Here is a 20400-nt window from a genome sequence, read left to right on the forward strand (position 1 = left end):
CAAATTTGTTAATCACTAATATACCAAAGTGCAGAAAATGTATCCACAACACTTTTGCCAAATCTAAAAAGTAAAGCGACATTGGTATGAAGAGAAAACGGTTCCGGAGTGGTGCTCTTGTATGGAACTCCAAAGTTGAACTGATAGGTCAATTAACAGTCCACTTTGAAGTAGCGCGGAAGCAATACCTGGTTTGTGTTGCTTGTAGAATCACAATTGTGAGTCATTCTACGTCAAATCATTTAAGAAACGCATGGAAAACAAACCCACAAACATCCCTGAAGGGGCAAGGCAGACTTATCTCCTATCTAAGAGTGGACTACGATTGATATTAGCTCAAGTATATGGGACCTACCTTTTGTAGGCGAATTTGAACGGCGTGTCTGAATACACTTCTTATAGAAAAGTTCTACAAGGTTGACATACTCGGGAAACTTAGCCCATGTTACGCTGAGGCGGAAGGTTGTACATTGGGGTGATGTCTTTTTGAGACTTTTTTATACCCTCCACCATAATATGGAGGGTATATTTAAATTTGTAATTCTGTTTGTAACGCAACAAAATATTCGTTGGAGACCCTTTAAAGTATATATATTCTTGATTAGTATAAAATTCTAAGTCGAACTAGCCATGCCCGTCTGTCCGTCCGTCTGGCGATATCAAAATACAGCTCGCAATTTTTAAGATAGAGCTTTATAATTTGGTATAAAAACTGTTATTACTCCTAGGACATTTGGTATTGAAAATTGGCTATATCGGTCCACCTTCTGATATAGTCCCCATAGAACGGTACTTCCCGATTTTCGGTATTTTAAAGGTGTTAGCCTCATTATCCCGCCGAAATAGCTGAAATTTAGTGTTTAGTCTTCGTTGAGGGTATAAAACTTTCCATATGAAATTTTACGGTATAGGTCCACGCCATCATATTGCCCCCATAGGGCGGTACCTCCAGATTTTCAGTATTTTGAAGTTTGTACCCTCAATATCCCACTAAAATGACTGAAATGTGGTATTAAGACTTCGTTGGGGCTACAAAATTTTCCACCCGAAATTTGTCGGTATAGGTCCACGTCTTCCTATAGCCCCCATAGAACGGTACCTCCCGATTTTCGGTATTTTGAAGGTAATAGCCGCATTATCCCACTGAAATGGATGAAATTTGGTGTTTAGTCTTTGTTGAAGGTATAAAACTTTCCTCCTGAAATTTGTAGGTATACATAGGTGCACGCCTTCATACAGCTCTCATAGAACGTTACGTTCCGATTTTCGGAATTTTGAAGGTTGTGGCCTCAATATTCCTTCGAAATGGCTGAAATTTGGTATTTAGTCTTCGTTAGTGGTATAAAACTTTCCCACGGAAATGTGTCGGTACAGGTACATTCCTTTATATAGTCCCCGTAGGACAATACCTCCCGAACCCGAACGGTACCTCCCGATTTTCGTTTTTTTTTTAAGGTATTAGCCTCATTATTCCACCGAAATGTATGTAATTTGGTGCGTAGTCCTCGTAGAGGGTATAAAACTTCCCACCTCAAATTTGTAGGTATAGGTCCACGCCTTCATATAGCCCTCATAGAACGGTACCTCCCGATTTTCGGAATTTTGAAGATTGTGGCCTCAATATTCCTCCGAAATTTGGTATTTAGCCTTCGTTAGTGGTATAAAACTTTCCTTCGGAAATGTGTCGGTACAGGTACACTCCTTTATATAGCCCCCATAGAACAATACCTCCCGAATTTCGGTATTTTGAAGTTTGCGCCCTCAATATTCCACTGAAATGACTGAAATGTGGTACTTAGTCTTCAGTGGGGCTACAAAACTTTCCACCCGAGGTCCAAGACTTCATATATTTTGAAGGTATTAGCCTCATTATCCAACCGAAATGTATGAAATTTGTTGTTTAGTCTTCGTTGGGTGTACAGAACTTTCCACCTGACATATGTCGGTATAGTTCCACGTCCTCATATAGCCCTCGTATTTCGAAGGTTGTGGCTTAATATCCCACCGAAATGGCTGAAATTTATTATTTAGCCTTTGACGGGAGTACACCATTTTCCACTTGAAATTTTACGGTATTGGTCCCGGCCTTCATATAGCCCCCATAGAACAGTACCTCCCGATTTTGAAGTTTGTGCCTTCAATATCCCACCGAAATTTTGTGTTTAGTCTTCGTTGGGGGTATAGAACTTACCACATGGAATTTGTAGGTATAGGTCCACGCCTTCATATAGCCCCCATAGAACGGTACCTCCCGATTTCAAAATTTTGAGGGTAGTTGCCTACACCTGAAATTTTTCGGTGTATGTCCACGTCTTCATATAGCTCTCATAGAAGTATACATCCCGATTTTCGGTATTTTATAAGATTGTGCTCCAGTATTCCAACGCTTTCATCTGAAATTTGTCGGTTTTGCTTCACGTATTCATATAGCCTCCCCAAAGAACTGTCTTTATGTTAGCATACTTCACTTCGCTGAGGAATAAGCCTTCACGCGGCGCAGAATTTAGTGCTTTCATAAACGAAAGTAAACTAATTGTTCCACTTTACTGCAATAAAAAGTTAGGTCCAGCCGAACTTAACGCTTTTTTCTTTCACCTTTTTCAAATCACCTTATATGTAAGATTTTATCTAACCTTCAATAAAAAACCTCATCCTAATATAATACAGGGATACAAGGCAGTAAAAAAGTCATCACCCTAGGGTACATATCATTGCACCACAGTAGCACCTAAAGCCAGCCACACCTTCATTTAAAATAACAAAATAATGTTTGTTTTTTTCAAAACAGTCTGGCTTAATCCCATTGTTGTTGCTTTAATATTTTAAAACAACTAGTTTATTAGTGGAAAAGATTTGGCACAACAACAATGGGATCAAGCCAGACTATTTTGAAAAAAAAACGCTATCCCAAAAAAAAAAACGCCACAATGTTCCTAACAAAATAATTTTTCAAACTTTTTTCCTTAGCAGTGATCAGTCATCAGATCAAATAATTGATATTTTTTTTAACAAAAGAACTAGGTATAGATGGCGTTCGTGTAACCTCAATAATATTTTACAAATTTCCAACAACAACTTCAACATAACATTCGCCCTTAGAACCAAAATCTCATCTCATCATTCAAAATAATTATTATAAAAAGGAGTTTATACTTTTGGCTGGTTCTAGAAAACGAATTATATCCTAACAAAAAATTATAAGCAAAAGTAAATAACAAATAAACAAAGTATAGATGGCGTCCCTATACCACCAGGAATATTTTATAGATATCCAAAAATAGCTTCGACTAAACTCTCAGCCAGAAAACACTGATTATATCAAAATAATCATATATCAAAAAAATCATGCCATCACTGATGAAAGAAAAAAATCCGTAAAAATTTCGACATAAATTACAGAGGTTCTAGGAAATTATTAATATCTTAACAAAAGAATGAATTACAGATGGCGTTCATATAACATAAAGAATATATAGCAAATTTCCCACCCTTTCGACTTAACTCTTATGCTTAAAACAACGACATAATTTAAAATTATTGTTATAAAATTATTAAATAATATTCTGGAAACCCAATTATATTCTAACAAATGGAGTTCGTGTACCATCAATTTTCAGCAACAATTATGACTTAACTCTTCAATTTTTTTTGTTAATTTTTTCCTTGGCAATAACCTTGAATCTGTCAACGAGGCAATCAGCCAATCATCACTGATTTAATAAAACAATTCTTAAAAATTTTAGAAAATAAATAAGTTGTTTACAAAAAATAAAATATAGATGGCGCTATGACTATATTTTTTGAAGACTTTATTGGAAATCTCAGCAACAATTTTGACTTAACTCTTAAATTTTTTTTAAATTTTTCCTTGCCAATAATCATGAATCCATCCGTCCACTAAATATGTCAGTCAATCATCACTGATTTGAGAAAACAATTCTTAAAAATTCTAGAAAATAAATAAATTGTTGAGAAAAAATAAAATATAGAAGTCGTGAAATATAGATGGGGTTGTGACTATTTTTCTTAAAGATTTTGTTGGAAATCTTCGTAACCTTTCAGGACGAATTAAAAAAACTATAAGGCAATAATTACAGCTTGCAAAAATCCCATAATATGGCACTTATCTTCTTAATATTTCGCCGCAATAAGTTCTGCATTTTCTATTTTGAGTCCTAATGTTAAACTTTAAATATAGATGGCATTATTGCAGTACGTAGATGTTGTAAAACATGTAATATTTGGCATATTTTTAGATTTTTCTACTTCCCTAGGTTTTCCCTTTCCCCAGTTTTTGTCAAAAACCCAACCTATTTCGCAATTTTACCCTTTTTTATGTTAAAGAAATAATCCATCAGTAATAGAAAATTGTTTTTCTAAAAACAACCCAAAAAAGCAACTTCTGTTTTTCCTATTTTTCAAGTTAAACGATTGAAAATGAGTAACTACATATAAGTTGCTCTTGTCAGTTGTCCATCTTTATTACTTTTCCATTCCTGGATTAACACCTTAGCTATTATTAGTTAAATTTTTGTTCTACATTTATGTGACCATTTGTATAAGGAGTTCTTTAATTTCATTTTACTTAGAATCCCTTTTTTGCACTTTATTCTGGTGGCCTTAAGTATTCTGTTATCATTTGTAGTTGGTTGAGTTTGGTTTGCTTTTAATTCTTGGGGTTTTATACACAAATTAGCGCACATGAAAGTGTAAAAGCTTAAGCAAGACCAGCTAACAAACCAAACAGATGGAATTAAGGAAGAAGTGACAACATCAGTGGCGTACATGGAAGGTGGGAATGATGACAAAGACTACAATAACTATGCATGAAAAACGACTATTAATTTAGGCAATAGCTTCGTTCCAGAAGCTGGAGGAATGAATGGAATGTAAAGATGAAGCCCTAAATATATTCCTTAGCCAGGCGATAATGCCTGATAAGCTACATGAGTTGCAGAACCTGCAGGAATGAGCCAATGAATTGAAGTTAAAGTTGAATAACTACATATATACATTATTCAGGTGGTAAGGCCTGATAAGCTACTTGGGTAGCAATGCAAAATTGGTGGATGTATAGTATTCCACTCGGTTCACTACAAACTTTTTACGATCAATTAGCCCAACTCTCAGCTACAAATGAAGTAAAATGCTTGCACATTTACAAACTCCTAGAATAGACTACCAAATATTTAAATAAGTTCTGATGAGCTGAACTGTAAGATATGAAGACCAAGGATCGTGATGTGATATTTTACAAGAAGGATGAATAATAAGAGCCAAAAATAATAAATTAACTCAAATTTTACAATAGGATAACGATAAAAAATTAATCTTAACTGTGCTGCTTAGACTTAAAATTCATTACCTCCAACAATTTTTTAAAATTAGTAGATTTTTTCTTCCCCCTTCTGGCTACACATTATAGTTTTAATTGTATATTTCAACGTCTCTGCTTTCCACAATTGTCTTCACTTAGTAACTCCATCACAAAACAATACCACAAAACATAGTCACAACTAAAAACCACAACATATCCAAAGGGATTATACTTTATACGCGTTATTTATAATTTCTCTGTTATTTTTTTTTTTGCACTTCCAAGATTCTTTAAAAACTCGACTTATGTCACAGCTCTTAGAAATAACAAAGAAAGCAAAGCATAAAAAGGAACGTTAGCTAAATATTTTGCAGCAGTGTCACAGAGATTACCCTACAAAAGTGTTATAGAAATATCTGTATATATAAAGGAGTTAGTTATTGAGTGACTAACTGATTTATAATAAATGCTCAGACATAAAGATTGAAACAAGAATTCTAATAACAAGCGTAAGGGCTCCCAAATTGGAAGAGCAAATACTACCTAGGGGCCGAAAATTGCAAAACGCTTAATATTGTTCAAATAGACAATAGCGCCATCAATATTTAAAATTTTAAGTTGTCTTTGGACGAGTTGTCAAAGAAAGTCAAAGTAATAGTATATTTTTAGGCGGAATAATGATTGCAAGCTTCAAATGAAATATTTGGAAGTCAAAGAGGGAATCAAACGGCCTCCAAACTAAGTGGCCGGTTTCGTTATTAGTTACCGAACTCTTTAGGTACATACATATGTATATCGGATAATAGACATCGCATTGGGTGTGGTTACATTGTGAAGCTATAGTTACAAAATTATGCTCATAGCTGAAATATTCCGAAAAGTAATTATGTTATTCTGAAATGTTTTATGTTTATGACAAGTCAAAAATGAATCATGAATTCCATTGATAATATTTGGTGTTTTAAGGGTTAAGTGAGACAATTGTTGCATATCAGCATCCAAAGAATGCAACATGAAATGACTGTAGCTCCACATGTCTTCACTTCACTGCTAAACCCGAATAAAACAAGTAAAAAAGTATCAGTCGGCTTTGCCGACAGAGTTATCCCCTCAGCCTTTGTGAAAGTTTAGAGCAAATTAGTTGTCCAGTTCAGGAGATATCCAGCATACAATTTTAGTGACATTTTTAATATTGGGGAGAACAACCGGATCGGTATTGCACATCTTCGAACTGAAACTAAGTTTGGACAAAATATGACGAAGGCCAAATTTTGTACCAAATCGGTTGATTCGTCGGTTGATCAGTTTCGAGAGTTATCGTGCTCTCCAGCCACAACATATGGTGCCGTAGGGGTTTTTTGCACCCTTCGGGCTGTTTGCTACAGAAGTATGGACTTGCCCATGAAAAAACTTTTACCATCGTAATTGAGGCAGCGAATGCAAGTTGCTTCAACAAATATCAAAGTGATTCGATAGCAGGTCTTAAAGTGAACTTATCCGAAATTTTGTGTGGGAGGTACCGGATGGAGTGGACAAATATAGTCCATACTTGGACCTGATCTATATCTAATAGATATATTAGGATGAGTAAAGTATGGACCAGTTCGGCCACTCCCTTCAAGAGTTACCGTACGAACAAATTTTCCGAACATTTTTGAACTTTTGTGGGGGAGGTACCTAAAGGAGTGGACCGATATCACTTATCTTCGAACTTAAACTATGTTTGGACAAAATATTACTAATGCAAAATTTTGGACCTATTCGGAAGATCCGTTCGAGAGTTATCTTGCGCTCCAACCACCTCACACGATGTCATAGGGCTTTTTTGCAACTTTCAGGCTATTTTCTCAGGAAGTATGGACTTGCCCCTAATGAAACTTACAGCGTCGTATAGAGGACAGCGAATACAACTTGCGTAAACAAAAATCAAAGCGATTCGAGACCAGGTCCTAAACTGAACTTTTCCGAAATTTTGTGTGGGAGGTACCCGAAGGAGTGGTCCGATTGAGTCCATATTGGAACCTCATCTAAGTTTGGTAGAAATTACACGATGTGTAAAGTATGGACCAAATCGGTTATTCCCTACAAGAGTTATCGTGCGCACAAGTTTTGCGACAATTTTTGAATATTTGTGGGGGAGGTACCTGAAGGAGTGGACCTATATGGCCCATCTTCGAACTTAAATCGAATCTGGACAAAATATTTCGATACCCAAAATTTGAACCGAATCGATTGATCCGTTCGAGAGTTATCGTGCGCACCAGCCAGCCAGACAGACAGACGGACAGACAGACAGACAGACAGACGGACGGACATTGTTAGATCTACTCAAAATTGTCTGAAACGGATATCGTACAAACATACTTGGGGTCTAAAACCATTATTTCGATGAGGCACATTTTTTGTCGTATCAAAGTGTAAATACCCTCCTTAGCCTAAAGGCTGAGGGTATAAACATACAAACAATGTCATTTCTCCTGCCAGATTTTTAGAATGTTAGATGTAGCTTCTTTTTTTCTTTTGCTTGGCACTTTTTTCTACTCCTTCTTTAACAAAATAATAAAACCAAAGATCCATTGTATCTAACTGGAAACCCCATGTGAGTGGGGTATATAGCTCCTGACTCTTCTGTCTTGTTGCTCGCTAGATTTAACAGCAGCAGCCATCCAGCATCAGTGGTAGCGGTGGTGATGGTGGTGGCGTCGGCAAATGACAAATAAACAATGCCAACAAATCTAGTGAACTTCACAGAGATTAGCCTTCATGAAAGCATCAGAATTAAAAGCTTTTCCCTTCCATCTCTTGCATCAACAATGTCGACATAAGGTACGTGCTTTGGCGAATATCGTTTGAGTGTTTGCGCCGGTTGTTTGTTTGTTTGTTGGTGTGATATATCATAAGCAGTAGCATGATGCATCCTTCTTCTTATTTTTCTCTACTTTTTCTGGTTCAGGTTTAGATTGTCTGTTTGAATATTTAGTGTTGTTTTGTTTTTTAATCTATATGAGTTTGTATGTGTATATGTACATTTGATATCCTTTAGATTGTTGTTCGCCTTTCTTTTTTGCGCTATTTCTTAAATCATTTAGCCACTTGCCACGTACCTTATATGATTGTCTAAGAGTATTGTATTAGAGAGTGTTGTTTTGAGTATTATAGAGTACACCATGAGATATAAAATGTATGTACATATATTCTTATGTTTAATGTTGAGATTTCATTCACTTACTAGTGTCAGAGTATCACAAATGTGAAACAGTGGGGTAGGCTTAACAAAGGAAACTGGAAGGATAATTCTTAAGGCAAGACTTTGCACAATGCAAAGGATCATTTTCATTTATTTCAATTTTACCAGAAAACAATGAAAATATATGAGGTTCTTGATCTGAAGAAATTAAATTGATTAGACAATAAATAAATTACTCACATAGAGCAAATAATTTTAAACTTTGAAACTAGAATCTTAAAATGTTACAATATTTTTCAAAATTCTTGCGTAAATTGTACGAAGATTTCAAAAAATCAATCAGGTATGTAATAAAAACCGAATCGACTCGATTTGCAGAATCGAAATGGTATATATTCGGCATACCTTTGATAATATACATATATAAGTTTGATTCACAGAAGCCCCCTCACATACCTGTACGATTGAATTCAAGCAATTTGAAGCGCCATCTATATTTCACATTTGTGCTTATCAGTGGCCGAGTTGTTGTCGAATGCAAAATTGAGCATACTTTTTGGCGAAAAATTAAAGTAATGGCAAAACGGTTTTACTTGTTTGAAGAAGTTGTCTATGATCTTTATATCTGCTGGAAATTCCGGAATTATTAATAATTATATTTTAGTTGTAAACATTTACATCGCTCAGGGTTAATCGGGAAAATCCTTTATATATGTAAGTAAAAGTGATAAACGGAAATCAATATCCGATCGAAATATTAAAACTGCAATCCTGTAATGCACATAAATGTAATATATTGGAAAATTTTGCCTATTAGAACGAAATTTATTTTTCATTGGAGTGGAGCTTATTGACTGATGATTTTTGCAAGTGCAAAAGGATAGCCGAAGATTTTTATAGAGATGGATATTTGTCCATTCAATCTGTATGGCTTCCATGACAAACGCTTAGCGCAGCCTTTGGAAGGTTTGAGTATGGCTCTGAATGCTAACAACGCTTTTATCACATGTTTTTCAAGGACGTGGTTTCAAACCCGATCTTGGTTCAAGGTGATTTTAATTTACTTGGAAATTTTGCCTATTAGGGCGAAGATAATTTTTAATATTAATTTTAATTAATTTCTCGTTGGAGTCGAGCTTAGTGACCGATGATTTTTGCAAGTTTTCATGGAAGCCATACAGATTGAATGGGCAAATATCCATCTCTGTAAACAAAAATTGCAGTTGACAGAATAAAAAGTTCGATGACAAAAAAACCATTGCCAATATGTCTGATGAGTCGCTACCAATGGCGAAACCGGTCACATAATGGTGGTTGTGTGGGTTTGAATCTTCGGTTTCTTTTTTCACTTACAAAAATCATCGGTCATTAATCTTGACTCCAACAAGAAATTTAGGGTTGTGTAGTTCCTGAACGAACTAGTTCCAAGGAACTATTCCGGACAATGAACTATTGGAACTATACCCGGCCCTTTCATTTATATAGTTCCTTTGATTCATATAGTTTCAGCTGTCCATATAATTCCTTTCATTTGTAAAATTAACTTTTTTTATTTAATTCAACACTCACTTCGATCTTTCACGCTCGGTTCCTTCATCATTCAGATGCGGCCCACATTGTTAAGTAAACGTAAATCACATCCTCGTTACATCGCTGAAATTTATTTATTTTTATGTCAATTCATCCACCAAAGGATGAAAACACAAAGAAAGGGAAAGATTCTTTTAACTACTTCATTCTCGAAACTATTTGGACCGAAGGAAATAAAAAGAACGACTATTGAGTGGATTAAGAAGAAGTTGTTAAAATGTTTTTATTTTTCAGAGATATAAAAACGAAGCATAAAAATTAAATGCAATTATCATGGGCCTAAAATGCCCTAAACTCGTGTTTAGGGCAGGGTCAGGCACCATACTTTTCTATTGCATACTTTACGGGGTGTCATTGTGTGAGTGCATGCTTTTTCAATTGGTTGAATTGTGTGTGTGGAGAGAGCAATGTAAAAAGAGCGCACGCGGGCGCCTGACGCAGGTTTAGGGTGACAGTGTTAAGGTCGGAGTTTTCTGAAAATTTTTATATAGTTATTGCATACTCTTCGGAGCCCACGAATATTTAAATAATACTGAATATCTGACTACCGGAGTTCCGTATGCAAGCAGTTATTAGTTGGGACAGCGATGGATATTAGAAATTTTTTGGCGAAAGACAATGCAAAACCTCAGTAATAAATTCAAATTCAATTCGAAATTCAAAAACCAGATATCTTTCTATCTTCTAACAATCGGATTAAGAAAGAGCTATTTTATGTCAAATTGCTGGCTTACATTGTGCAGTGTTCCAACTGAAATATTACAACTACAACACCCACTCACGATATGTATTCCCTTCGATGACAACATATTCACTGGATTTTAGTTTAAGATTAATTCTAAATAAAAGTGTTTTATATTTGAGTGATTTTCATTACTTTCACTCTCTTCAACCACCACACGTATTCAATTGAAATCCTTTTAGTATTTTACAGGTGTGAATAGTGGCACAAAAAAAAGAGCTATCTACATTGTCAGTATGCTTCAGCATGTTAGAAAGTGTTAGAGATTATCGAAGCAAATCTCTGTAAAATTTACATGGTGAAAGGTGTAAAGGCTCTTAGTGATGTAAAAATGGAATGTGTGCACTAAAGTTGAATACATGTACTATATGTATGTGCAGAGGAAAATAAATATAAAGATTTTCCTTAAAAAAATTGAATTAATTGGAGTTTTAAAATTTAATATCATGGAGTGTGTAATATCTAATATTTCAGAGATAACAATTCTTAAAAATTTTTTAAAGAATAATAATGCATTGTCCAACTGGGAAATAAGTTTTTATTAATTTTTTCCTATAACATAAAGGAACATTTATTATCGTAGTAAAAACTTGTAAATTCTTGCAGGTTCTGTAGTGGAAAAATCGGTAAAATTGAAACGCAAAATTATGAATGAAAAGTATCAATAAAAGTTAAAAACACTATTGTCATCGTTAGGAGTTAGCAACAACTTTATTTTGGTCACTAACTTAGCGAAAAATATCGTTAATTACTGAATATATAAGCATTTTAATTTTACAGATTTTTGTCGGTAAGTCAACAAATGTGTTAGAGAATCGCACTACTGAAACAGACATTTTATTAAATTATTTTCAGGACAACATTCAATATCTGGGTAGATAACATTATGCCGTCGGTAATTTAAAATATTTGAAACAATCATTTAAGTTATCGCGAAATGTTATCAGTACTCAAACAAAGATCAACATTTTGAAGGCACTTTTAATGGAATATATATGTAGGAATTCTATTAAAAGGATGCGAAACATTGTTTGTTACATAGAACATGCAAAGAAAAGTTGTGGTTTCATTAGGTGATGCCTAGGTATAACCTTAAAAATTTAGATAACTTATGTTATTCGGGTTCCGTATTGACGTGGAAGGTGAAGATTTGCTCTTCCCCAATATCCCAATACCACAAAGTTTAGTGTAATTAATGTTAAATTAAAATTATTGTAAACAACTTCTACCATTCTTTGGTATGGAATCCATTTTTTTTTTTTAATTTATTTTATTATTTTTTTTTTTTGTAGCCAAAGTACTTTGATATTTCCAACCACCGACGTAGCTGAGAGCCCGAAATGTTAATTTTTAGACATTTTATTTGCAAATGTTTGAGATGCATTTATGGCTATGTTTCTGTTTTCAACGGTGATCTTTTCATCCGAGATCGAACCAAATAACCTTCTGTGTGCACGGTGGACCTGCTAACCCCTACACCACAGTATATGGTTGCAATACTTGGTGAAAATTCCATAGCACACCGTATCCTAGCAGCATAACAGAGCACACAGTATCCTAACAATTTTTAATTAAATAAAATAAAAAAATAAAATAATTTTTTTTGAAAAGTTTGCCTATTAGCCGAACATCATTTTAATATTAATTTTTTTATTAATGATCTGTTTCCCTAAAACGATTCGAACACAAATTCGCTCCAACTACTACCAAACTTCTTTTTTTTTGAAAAATATTTGAATTGATTTAATTTTGAATCAAACAAACATTTCCTACAATAACAGGAGTTAGGTAGTAATTCGAACGAATTTGAATACGAATCGTCTTAGAGAAACAGGCCATAATTTCTCGTTGGAGTCGAGCTCAATGGTCGAAAGTTTTTTGCAAGTGAAAACGGAAAACCAACTATTCGAACCCACACAACCACTATTATGTGACAGTTTTCGCTGTTGGTAGCAGCTCATCAGACATATCGGCTGTGGAGTGAGTTTTGAGAAATTAAAATTTCGATGACAGAGAAGCCATTACACCGCCGATATGTCTGATAAGTTGCTACCAACAGCGAAACCGGTCACACAATGGTGGTTATGAGGGTTTGAATCTTCGGCTTTCCGGCCATTAAGCTGGACTCCAAAAAGAAATTAATTAAATTTTTTTTAATGTTTGCTTGTTACGGCGAAATTTTTGTTGAGATTACAGTAGTTTTCACTTAGCTGCAATGCTTTTAGCTGCATTTTAAATTTAGCTGCCCAATTTATTTTTGCTTTTCCTATTTCTTATTAAATATTTTTAAAATAACTGCATTTTTGGCCTACGTGCATAAAAACTTCTGCAATTTTGCAATGTGCGAGTAAGCGAAAACTACTATTAAAAAATAGTAATTATTTAGAAGCAAAAATTGGAAAAGGCAGTTAGATTTCAATAGAAAAAACCGATGCAATATTATCTTCCGCCGGTTGTTTGACAGCTTATAAAATAATATTTATTAAATAATCACGGTGCGCCTGAACTAACTTTAAAAGGTTTTCACGCCTCCTTATAAAACAACGTCCTTCACGGTGCTCCTTAACTAACTTTAAGTGAAAACCTGGAAAGTTTTTGCTGATTTTGGAACAGCAATGTTCATAGATGAGAAAAAATCCAAAAACAAGAAAAAATCACTGGAGTGATTTTTTAAATAAATCGCGGTCCATGTTCACATTTATAGGTTTTCACGATTTTACATTTCGAAACGGCAAGTCGCATCGAAATATTAAAAATGTTGTACAGAATTTTACTGTATATATTTTGCAGACAGAATTGATGCCAAACGTTGCTGTTTTTAAACGATAGTCTCGATAATCCAGACAATCGTTAATCCGGGAACTGCGGTAATCCTAACACTAAAATAGTCCGGATTATTGAGATTTTTCTATTCAATAATACGGATCATCACTGGGTTTCTTTGTAATTACAATTAAAATCTCTATCCTTTACCAAAATCAGCCTGCAAACATGGTTTTTATCAGAACGGCACGAACTTATACAACCCTTTTCAGAATTTTTGTAAAAATATTGGCCCGGATATGCTTTATAAGAATAAAATTTGCTATTTAAGGTCATGTTTATAGTGAACGTTGAAAATTTAATTAAAAAGTTTGAAGATATGGATCAGAAGACATAAAAAATGTGAATTCAGCATGAAATAAAATAGTTTTATGTTATATTGGCGCCCTACTTGCCCATCGATCGACTTTTCAGTTCAATTTAAGTGAGGAACCAATTTAAAACTCTACATTTTTTTGCATAAATTTAAAATTTACCCAATAATAAAAAAACATATTTTTACTGTAAAATATAAAAATATTTGTACTCTAAATCTCTATTTTTTACCAAAATCAGCCTGTAAACATGGGTTTTATTAGAACGGCACGGACTTATAGAAACGTTTTGAGAATTTTTATAAAACATTTTGCTCGAATATCCTATATGTATAGGAATAACATTTGCTATTTAAGGTCCTATGTTTATCGTGGAAAAGTTGATTGAATATTTAATTAAAAAGTTTTAGAAAATGGATGACGAAGACATAAAAAATGTGGATTCAGCATTGAAAAAAATAATTTGATGCTATATTGGCGCCCGACTTGCCCATCGAGAAACTTTTCAGTTCATGTTTTCTTCTTGTCTGAATATTTTTGACCTCTGCATGGTAAATAAGTAGATCTTTTCGAACAATAAAACATTATAAGAATTTTTAGAACAAATTTTTTGTTGTTTTTTAAAATTGACTCAATAATTAAAAAAATATATCATATTGGTAAAATTTGGAAATATGTGAATGTAAATTTCAAATTGATCCAATAACAAAAAAAAAAAAAAAAAAAAAAAAAACATTTATCACACTGTATATAACTGTTTTCAATACGGAATTGACGAAATTTGGATATACAGTACATGTTTTTAAATTAATTTTTTTTAAGAAAACAACGTTATAAATTTTCTTTTTATTTCTCTTTTTATTTATTTATTTATATCTTTGTTATTAAAAAAAACAAACCCATGGAATTCAGAATTTTATAAAAAAAGTTAAAATTCAAAAAACATTTTAAGTCGTAAAGATCTGTGCCCAAAAATGGAGTACCGTGTCCCATAGGGGACAAGGGAGACTTCTCTCATATCAATGAGTGCAACCCGATTCATATTAGCTCAATTATATGGGACCTACACTTTATAGCCGAGTCCGAACGGCGTGTCTAAGACACCACTTTGGTAGAGAAGTTTTACATGGCTGAAATACTCAGGAAATGTCGCCAACATTACTGAGGGGTATTTTGCCAACGTTGAAAAGTGTTTTGATGTTGCCTGACCGGGGAATCGAACCCACGACCTTATGTGTGCATACCATTGCACCACGGTGGCATCCTGTTTTCTGATCGATCTAAGTTTAAATTAAAGGACTCAGATGACCCAAGGTGTGGATCAAATGGGCAACGGTTATATCCTAAACATTGCAAAAGCACTACAAAACATGGAGGCGGTAACATAATGAACTGGGATTATTTCACTAGGCAAGGGATTGGACAAATTTATAAAATTAATGGAATTATGGATCGTTTCAAGTGTTGTAACATATTAAAAGGCGTAATGTTTCCTAATGTTATTGAAGAGATGCCACTTAGATGGACATTCCAGGAAGATAACGAGCCAAAATATGTATCGAAAGTGGTTAAAGAGTGATTCCAAAACACTTTCACAGAAGTTCTCCACTGGGCTGCCCAATTCCATGGTTTAAGCTCTCGATTATGACTTGTTAACTCAAAAATCAACCGAAAAAAAATTCAAAACCAAAGAAAATTTATTTGGAAACGGGAATAGTAGCCTTTCAAGCAATATCGCCTGAAATAATTTATAATTTAATATCCTCTAGGCATAGAAGATATGCGTGTGTCATCCAGAATAAATGATACGCAACGAAATATTGTTTTCACTAGCTTTTTGTTCTTTAAACTGGTGGTGCTTTAGCTTTGTCCACTTATATTTGCGATTTAAAATATTTTTTTGAATATTAACTTTTTTATTAAATTCAGAATTAGTTAAGTTTGTGTTTTTTCCGATAATCAAGATATGAATAAAAAATAAAAAGAATAATAGAAAATAAATTTTTAATTTCGTTTTCCTTTTGACAATTAAATTTAAAAGACTAGACATTATTACACAAATTGTTGTTCAATCTTTTGGCTTTATTTTTAATTTTTTTCTCATCCTACAATATTTGCTTGAGAAAGAAGATAGGGTAAGTGCTCCTAAGTCCGGCATGTACGAGAAGTTGGATTCGGCTTTGTATTTGAACTCAAATAAATAAAAATTACTGTAATAAAATTTAAAAATAATCTTTAAAAGGCTTCAACCATAATGTCGGCCAACTTTGTGTAAAATTTCATTGAGCTAAGACCATTTATTATATCGGTAGAAATGGATACTTCCGAAAATGCATGCCTCTTAAGAAAAAAATAGTGAAGACGTCAACATAATAATGATTGTAATTATATTAAAATGAATAAATTATCAATAAAATGTTTGTTATGTTGGTAGATAATATTCAAAAGAACACTTTAGAAAATGAAATTATTAAAAAAAAGTATTTTAATTCTGTCATTTTTGCTGATGCCGAATTTAGGGACATCAATAGGTAAAGTTCGACAGAAGTCGGCATGGGGTGAAAAAATTTCAATTTGTCAATTAGTTTTTGCTCGAGATTGTAAAAAATGTCAAATGAATACTTCGAAGCCAAACTAATAAAAAAAAACTTGAATAAAAAATGAGTTTTTTTGCGATTTTAGGCTATATTAGGCCTGGATTGAATTGCGTGCTTTTGTGGCATGCTGACAATTAGGTTATAGTTACCGACTATAGACAATAACTAATTTATTTAGGCAACATATTTAAACTTTTTGCTGCAAAATTAATTGGATGGTGAACAAAAAATGCACAAATTTTTGACAAACCTAAAAACCGAAATTTTAAATGAATTCCAAATGTTAACAAAATCATTAATTTATCAAATATTTAATAGCAATAGTAAAAATTGGACAATTGGAAACTGTGTCGACTACTAGCAAAAAATCACTATTTTACTAAATTCTCGTTTTTCTAAAGTTTTATAAGAAATAATAATAATGGAGCAAGTTGGGTTGAGCCGCTCAGCTAAATTTTTTTTCTTTAAATTGTACATTTTTTAAATAGCCGGTCTTCGGCCGGAGATTTAAGACTTTCTTCTATGGACAGGAGCAAATCTAGGGCACGGGAACAACATTTTTTTTTAATTTAAATTTTTGAACTTCAAAGGACCATATCTCGGGAAGTATGGACTTTCCAACAAAAATATCAATATCAAAATCGGAGCTGAGCGGCTTAGCTCATCTTATGTCATAATAATATTGATCCACAAACACCCCAGGCGGGACATGGGATACTTCTCTCATATCAATGAGTGCATCCCGATTCGTATTAAGTTCAATGATATGTGACGTACTGTTTATCGCCGAGTCCGAAACGGCGTGTCCTAAAACACCACTTTTAGAGAAGTTTTACATGGCTGCAATACTCAGGAAATGTCACCAACATTACTGAGGGGTATTTTGCCACCGTTACAAATTTGATGTTGCCTAAGGCGGGGTATCGAACTCATGTCCTTCTGCGTGCACGGCGGGTGTGCATATCATTGCACCAAGGTGGCACCCAATTAATTAGTATAATTATTATTAATTATTTATATTAAATATAATAATTATAAGAAATAATTCGAAGTTTCTTTATATCATCGGAATGTAAACAAAATGTTCGAAGCAAATATGCTTTACTTCATCGGAATTGGAAAAATTTGTTTGGAATGTGGAAGGATTGTATTTAAGCAAATCCTTAAAGTGCCAACTATTGGTGCACTTACCCTATACAAATTTTTTCTATATTTGAATAAAGTGTTTTTTTAATTTTATCCAGTTCGAATCACTTCAAAATTGTTTTAATATTTGAAAGAAAACTTTTTCGGGTGATAAGTTAATTTCAGTTTACTATATTTTAAAAAATATATTTTTTGAAATAATATCACAATTGATATAATTTTCCAATTATGCTTATATTTCAACACTTAAAATGTTCATTATCTATTTTATGAACGATCTATGATTTATGGCATACTTATAGACACCTTAAATAACAGTTTTGAAGAACACATTAAACAAAAGTGTAATAACACTGGTTTCAAATTTAAAAACTCATTAACACTTTGTACGGTTTCACAAAAAATTAATAAAATTAATTATACATTTTTTTAAACATAAACAATAAAAAACAAATTATAATTTTTGTTCTTATATGGAACTTTATAGTTATGTATTATTTTTTTTAGAAAAAAACAAAAACAACGATATATACCTTCCGAAACATTTCCACTTGTTTCTGAATTTGACGAACTCATCACTAGAAGAAGAACAACAAACACACTCGGTTTAATAAACAAATAATGGGAATTTTTGCTATAACAAATTTTCTTATAATCTCAAGATTTTTCTTAATCACTGTGTGCAGGGGATTATGGATTTGTGTGTCAATTGGAATAGTCACGTTTGTCATATTTTTTTCGTTTCAAAACAACAAAAAAAGAAAGAAAATAAATTCGACTTAAGCACTTCACAGTTCAAAATGTGTATTTCTTATGATATTATTTTTGTTGTTGTTTTTGGTTGTGTGTTTTTCGTCTGTTTCTATAAATCACAAATTTTTCGTAATTCACTTTATATCTTTATCTCCAGAAAGGTTTCTTTTTATTTTTTTCTTGTTGTTGTAATCAATTTATTTCAATTTTAATCCAATAATCCATCATTCCGGCATAGCCTCTTCTCAAACACACTACGCACTTGCCTGGAACACAAACAAACGAAAAATAAACACAACACTCACACATCACTCACTTGCTCGGAGAGCTAGCTGCACACACACTGTGTTATGTTTTGTGTTTTCAATGGGTTTTTAATCAGCTGAGCAGCAAAACATGCATGAACACAACACATACGCTGCTTTGCACAAACACGCACACACACGTTTATGGGATATATTGTTAATCACTTCTTTAGTTGTCATTTGTTTTTGTTGTAGTTCTTTCCATAATCCCGCCTAAAAATGATTTTACGCAATTGCAACACCAAATAAATGAAACAATAAAAAACTTAAAGGCAAGTAATGTTACACTAATTTGTTGCAAACTGTTTGTCGTCATAAATGGTTGATTGTTCACAAATGAAATCATAATAAAATAACGAATATTTGTTTTTCAAAACAACTAAACAAGGCAGAAGAAGAACACAAAACAAAAATTTCGATAGAAAGAAAGAAGACAAATGTTTTTTTTTTTGTTGTTGTTAGAGAGCTCACCAACCTTCCTCTATCATGATTCACGCACTACTAAATTAACAACTGCTGCCAAACGGCCAAACAAACCAATATATTTTTTATCTTAACGCACACTCACTTACACACCGATACGGACACGGATACGGAGTAGCGCACAACATGAATAAGAGATACGCACGGTCTCACACAGATACTGTGTGTGTGTATGGCTGGCTGGTATTGTGCAAATGACACAAGCAAGCAACATGTGGCACTGTCAGGCGGCGCTATTCGTTGTTAAGGCAATTAGAGGAGAGCCAGCAGAAGAGATACTTGCTGCATTTGGCAAGTATGAATGGGGGGAGATAAAAATATAAAACACCACCTTTTTTAGTTTCCCTTTCTCTGGAACACCACAATTTCTCTTTCATCAAAGAGAGTATCTGCACTTGGTGAATTGTTTACTTTCATGCACACCTATACTATATGTGTTATCACAAATTATTTTGAAACAGTTTTCTCTTTCAAATTCACTTCTCTTGTAACACAATTCTCTTTCCGTTTTAATTCACATTGCTAACTCATATAAACATTTTTAACACTCTTCAATTTCATTCACGGTTTTCATGGCAAAAGGGGGCACAACCAACACAACACTCGTACACACACGCACGCACACTCACACAACGATAAATATTAAGTCTTATTGGGCTCATATCTCAGGGATTATGCAAAATGTATAAATGAATGAATACTATGGGGGGAATTAAGGATTAATTTCGAAGGGATGTCATTTATACTGAGATAATACTGTTTTGTATTTTATACACGAATAAATTTATTTTTCCTTTCGCTGCAGACGGTGGTCTGGTCTGTTCTGGCTGCTTGTTTGGTGGATGTACAATTTTAGTCTATTAGTCAGTCAGTCACATTGACTCAACGACCGTCGGCATGACTGTTTGCCATTACACTCATACCTCGATTTGCGTTGCCTCGATTTGCGTTGTTTCGATTTGCGTTAAGAAAAAATATAATAGATTTCTTCGATTTGCGCTACTGATTTGATTTGCGCTATTAATAACTAATATTTCTGACTTTGAATTTTGTGAAAAAGTTACTCAAAATATGTGGAAACATATGTTTCGACTTGCGTTGTTTCGATTTGCGTCGGAACCAATTATTAACGCAAATCGAGGT

The 20400-nt window shown here is 33.5% G+C and overlaps 1 protein-coding gene across 9 annotated transcripts in view; it reads right to left on the bottom strand.

Moving 5' to 3' along the window:
* Window positions 1-20400, bottom strand: part of dve (SATB1_N and homeodomain domain-containing protein dve) — a 455929-nt gene that overhangs the window by 46073 nt on the left and 389456 nt on the right. The window contains exons 1-2 of one of the 9 annotated variants that reach the window (XM_073989024.1): window positions 19250-19278; window positions 18250-18294 (exon numbers count right to left, since the gene is read on the bottom strand). The exons of 2 other annotated variants lie outside the window; for them this stretch is intronic. In XM_073989024.1, the coding sequence (XP_073845125.1) occupies window positions 18250-18294; window positions 19250-19262 (58 nt within the window). In that variant the 5' untranslated portion in view covers window positions 19263-19278. Of the gene's footprint in view, window positions 1-18249; window positions 18675-18735; window positions 19119-19245; window positions 19279-20400 lie in introns of those variants that run through there. 6 more of the 9 variants (XM_073989027.1, XM_073989029.1, XM_073989025.1 and 3 more) reach the window with 6 other exon arrangements.

The sequence above is a fragment of the Musca autumnalis genome, unplaced genomic scaffold (assembly GCF_047663935.1).
Source record: "Musca autumnalis isolate F117 unplaced genomic scaffold, ASM4766393v1 scaffold_5, whole genome shotgun sequence".
NCBI lineage: Eukaryota > Metazoa > Arthropoda > Insecta > Diptera > Muscidae > Musca > Musca autumnalis.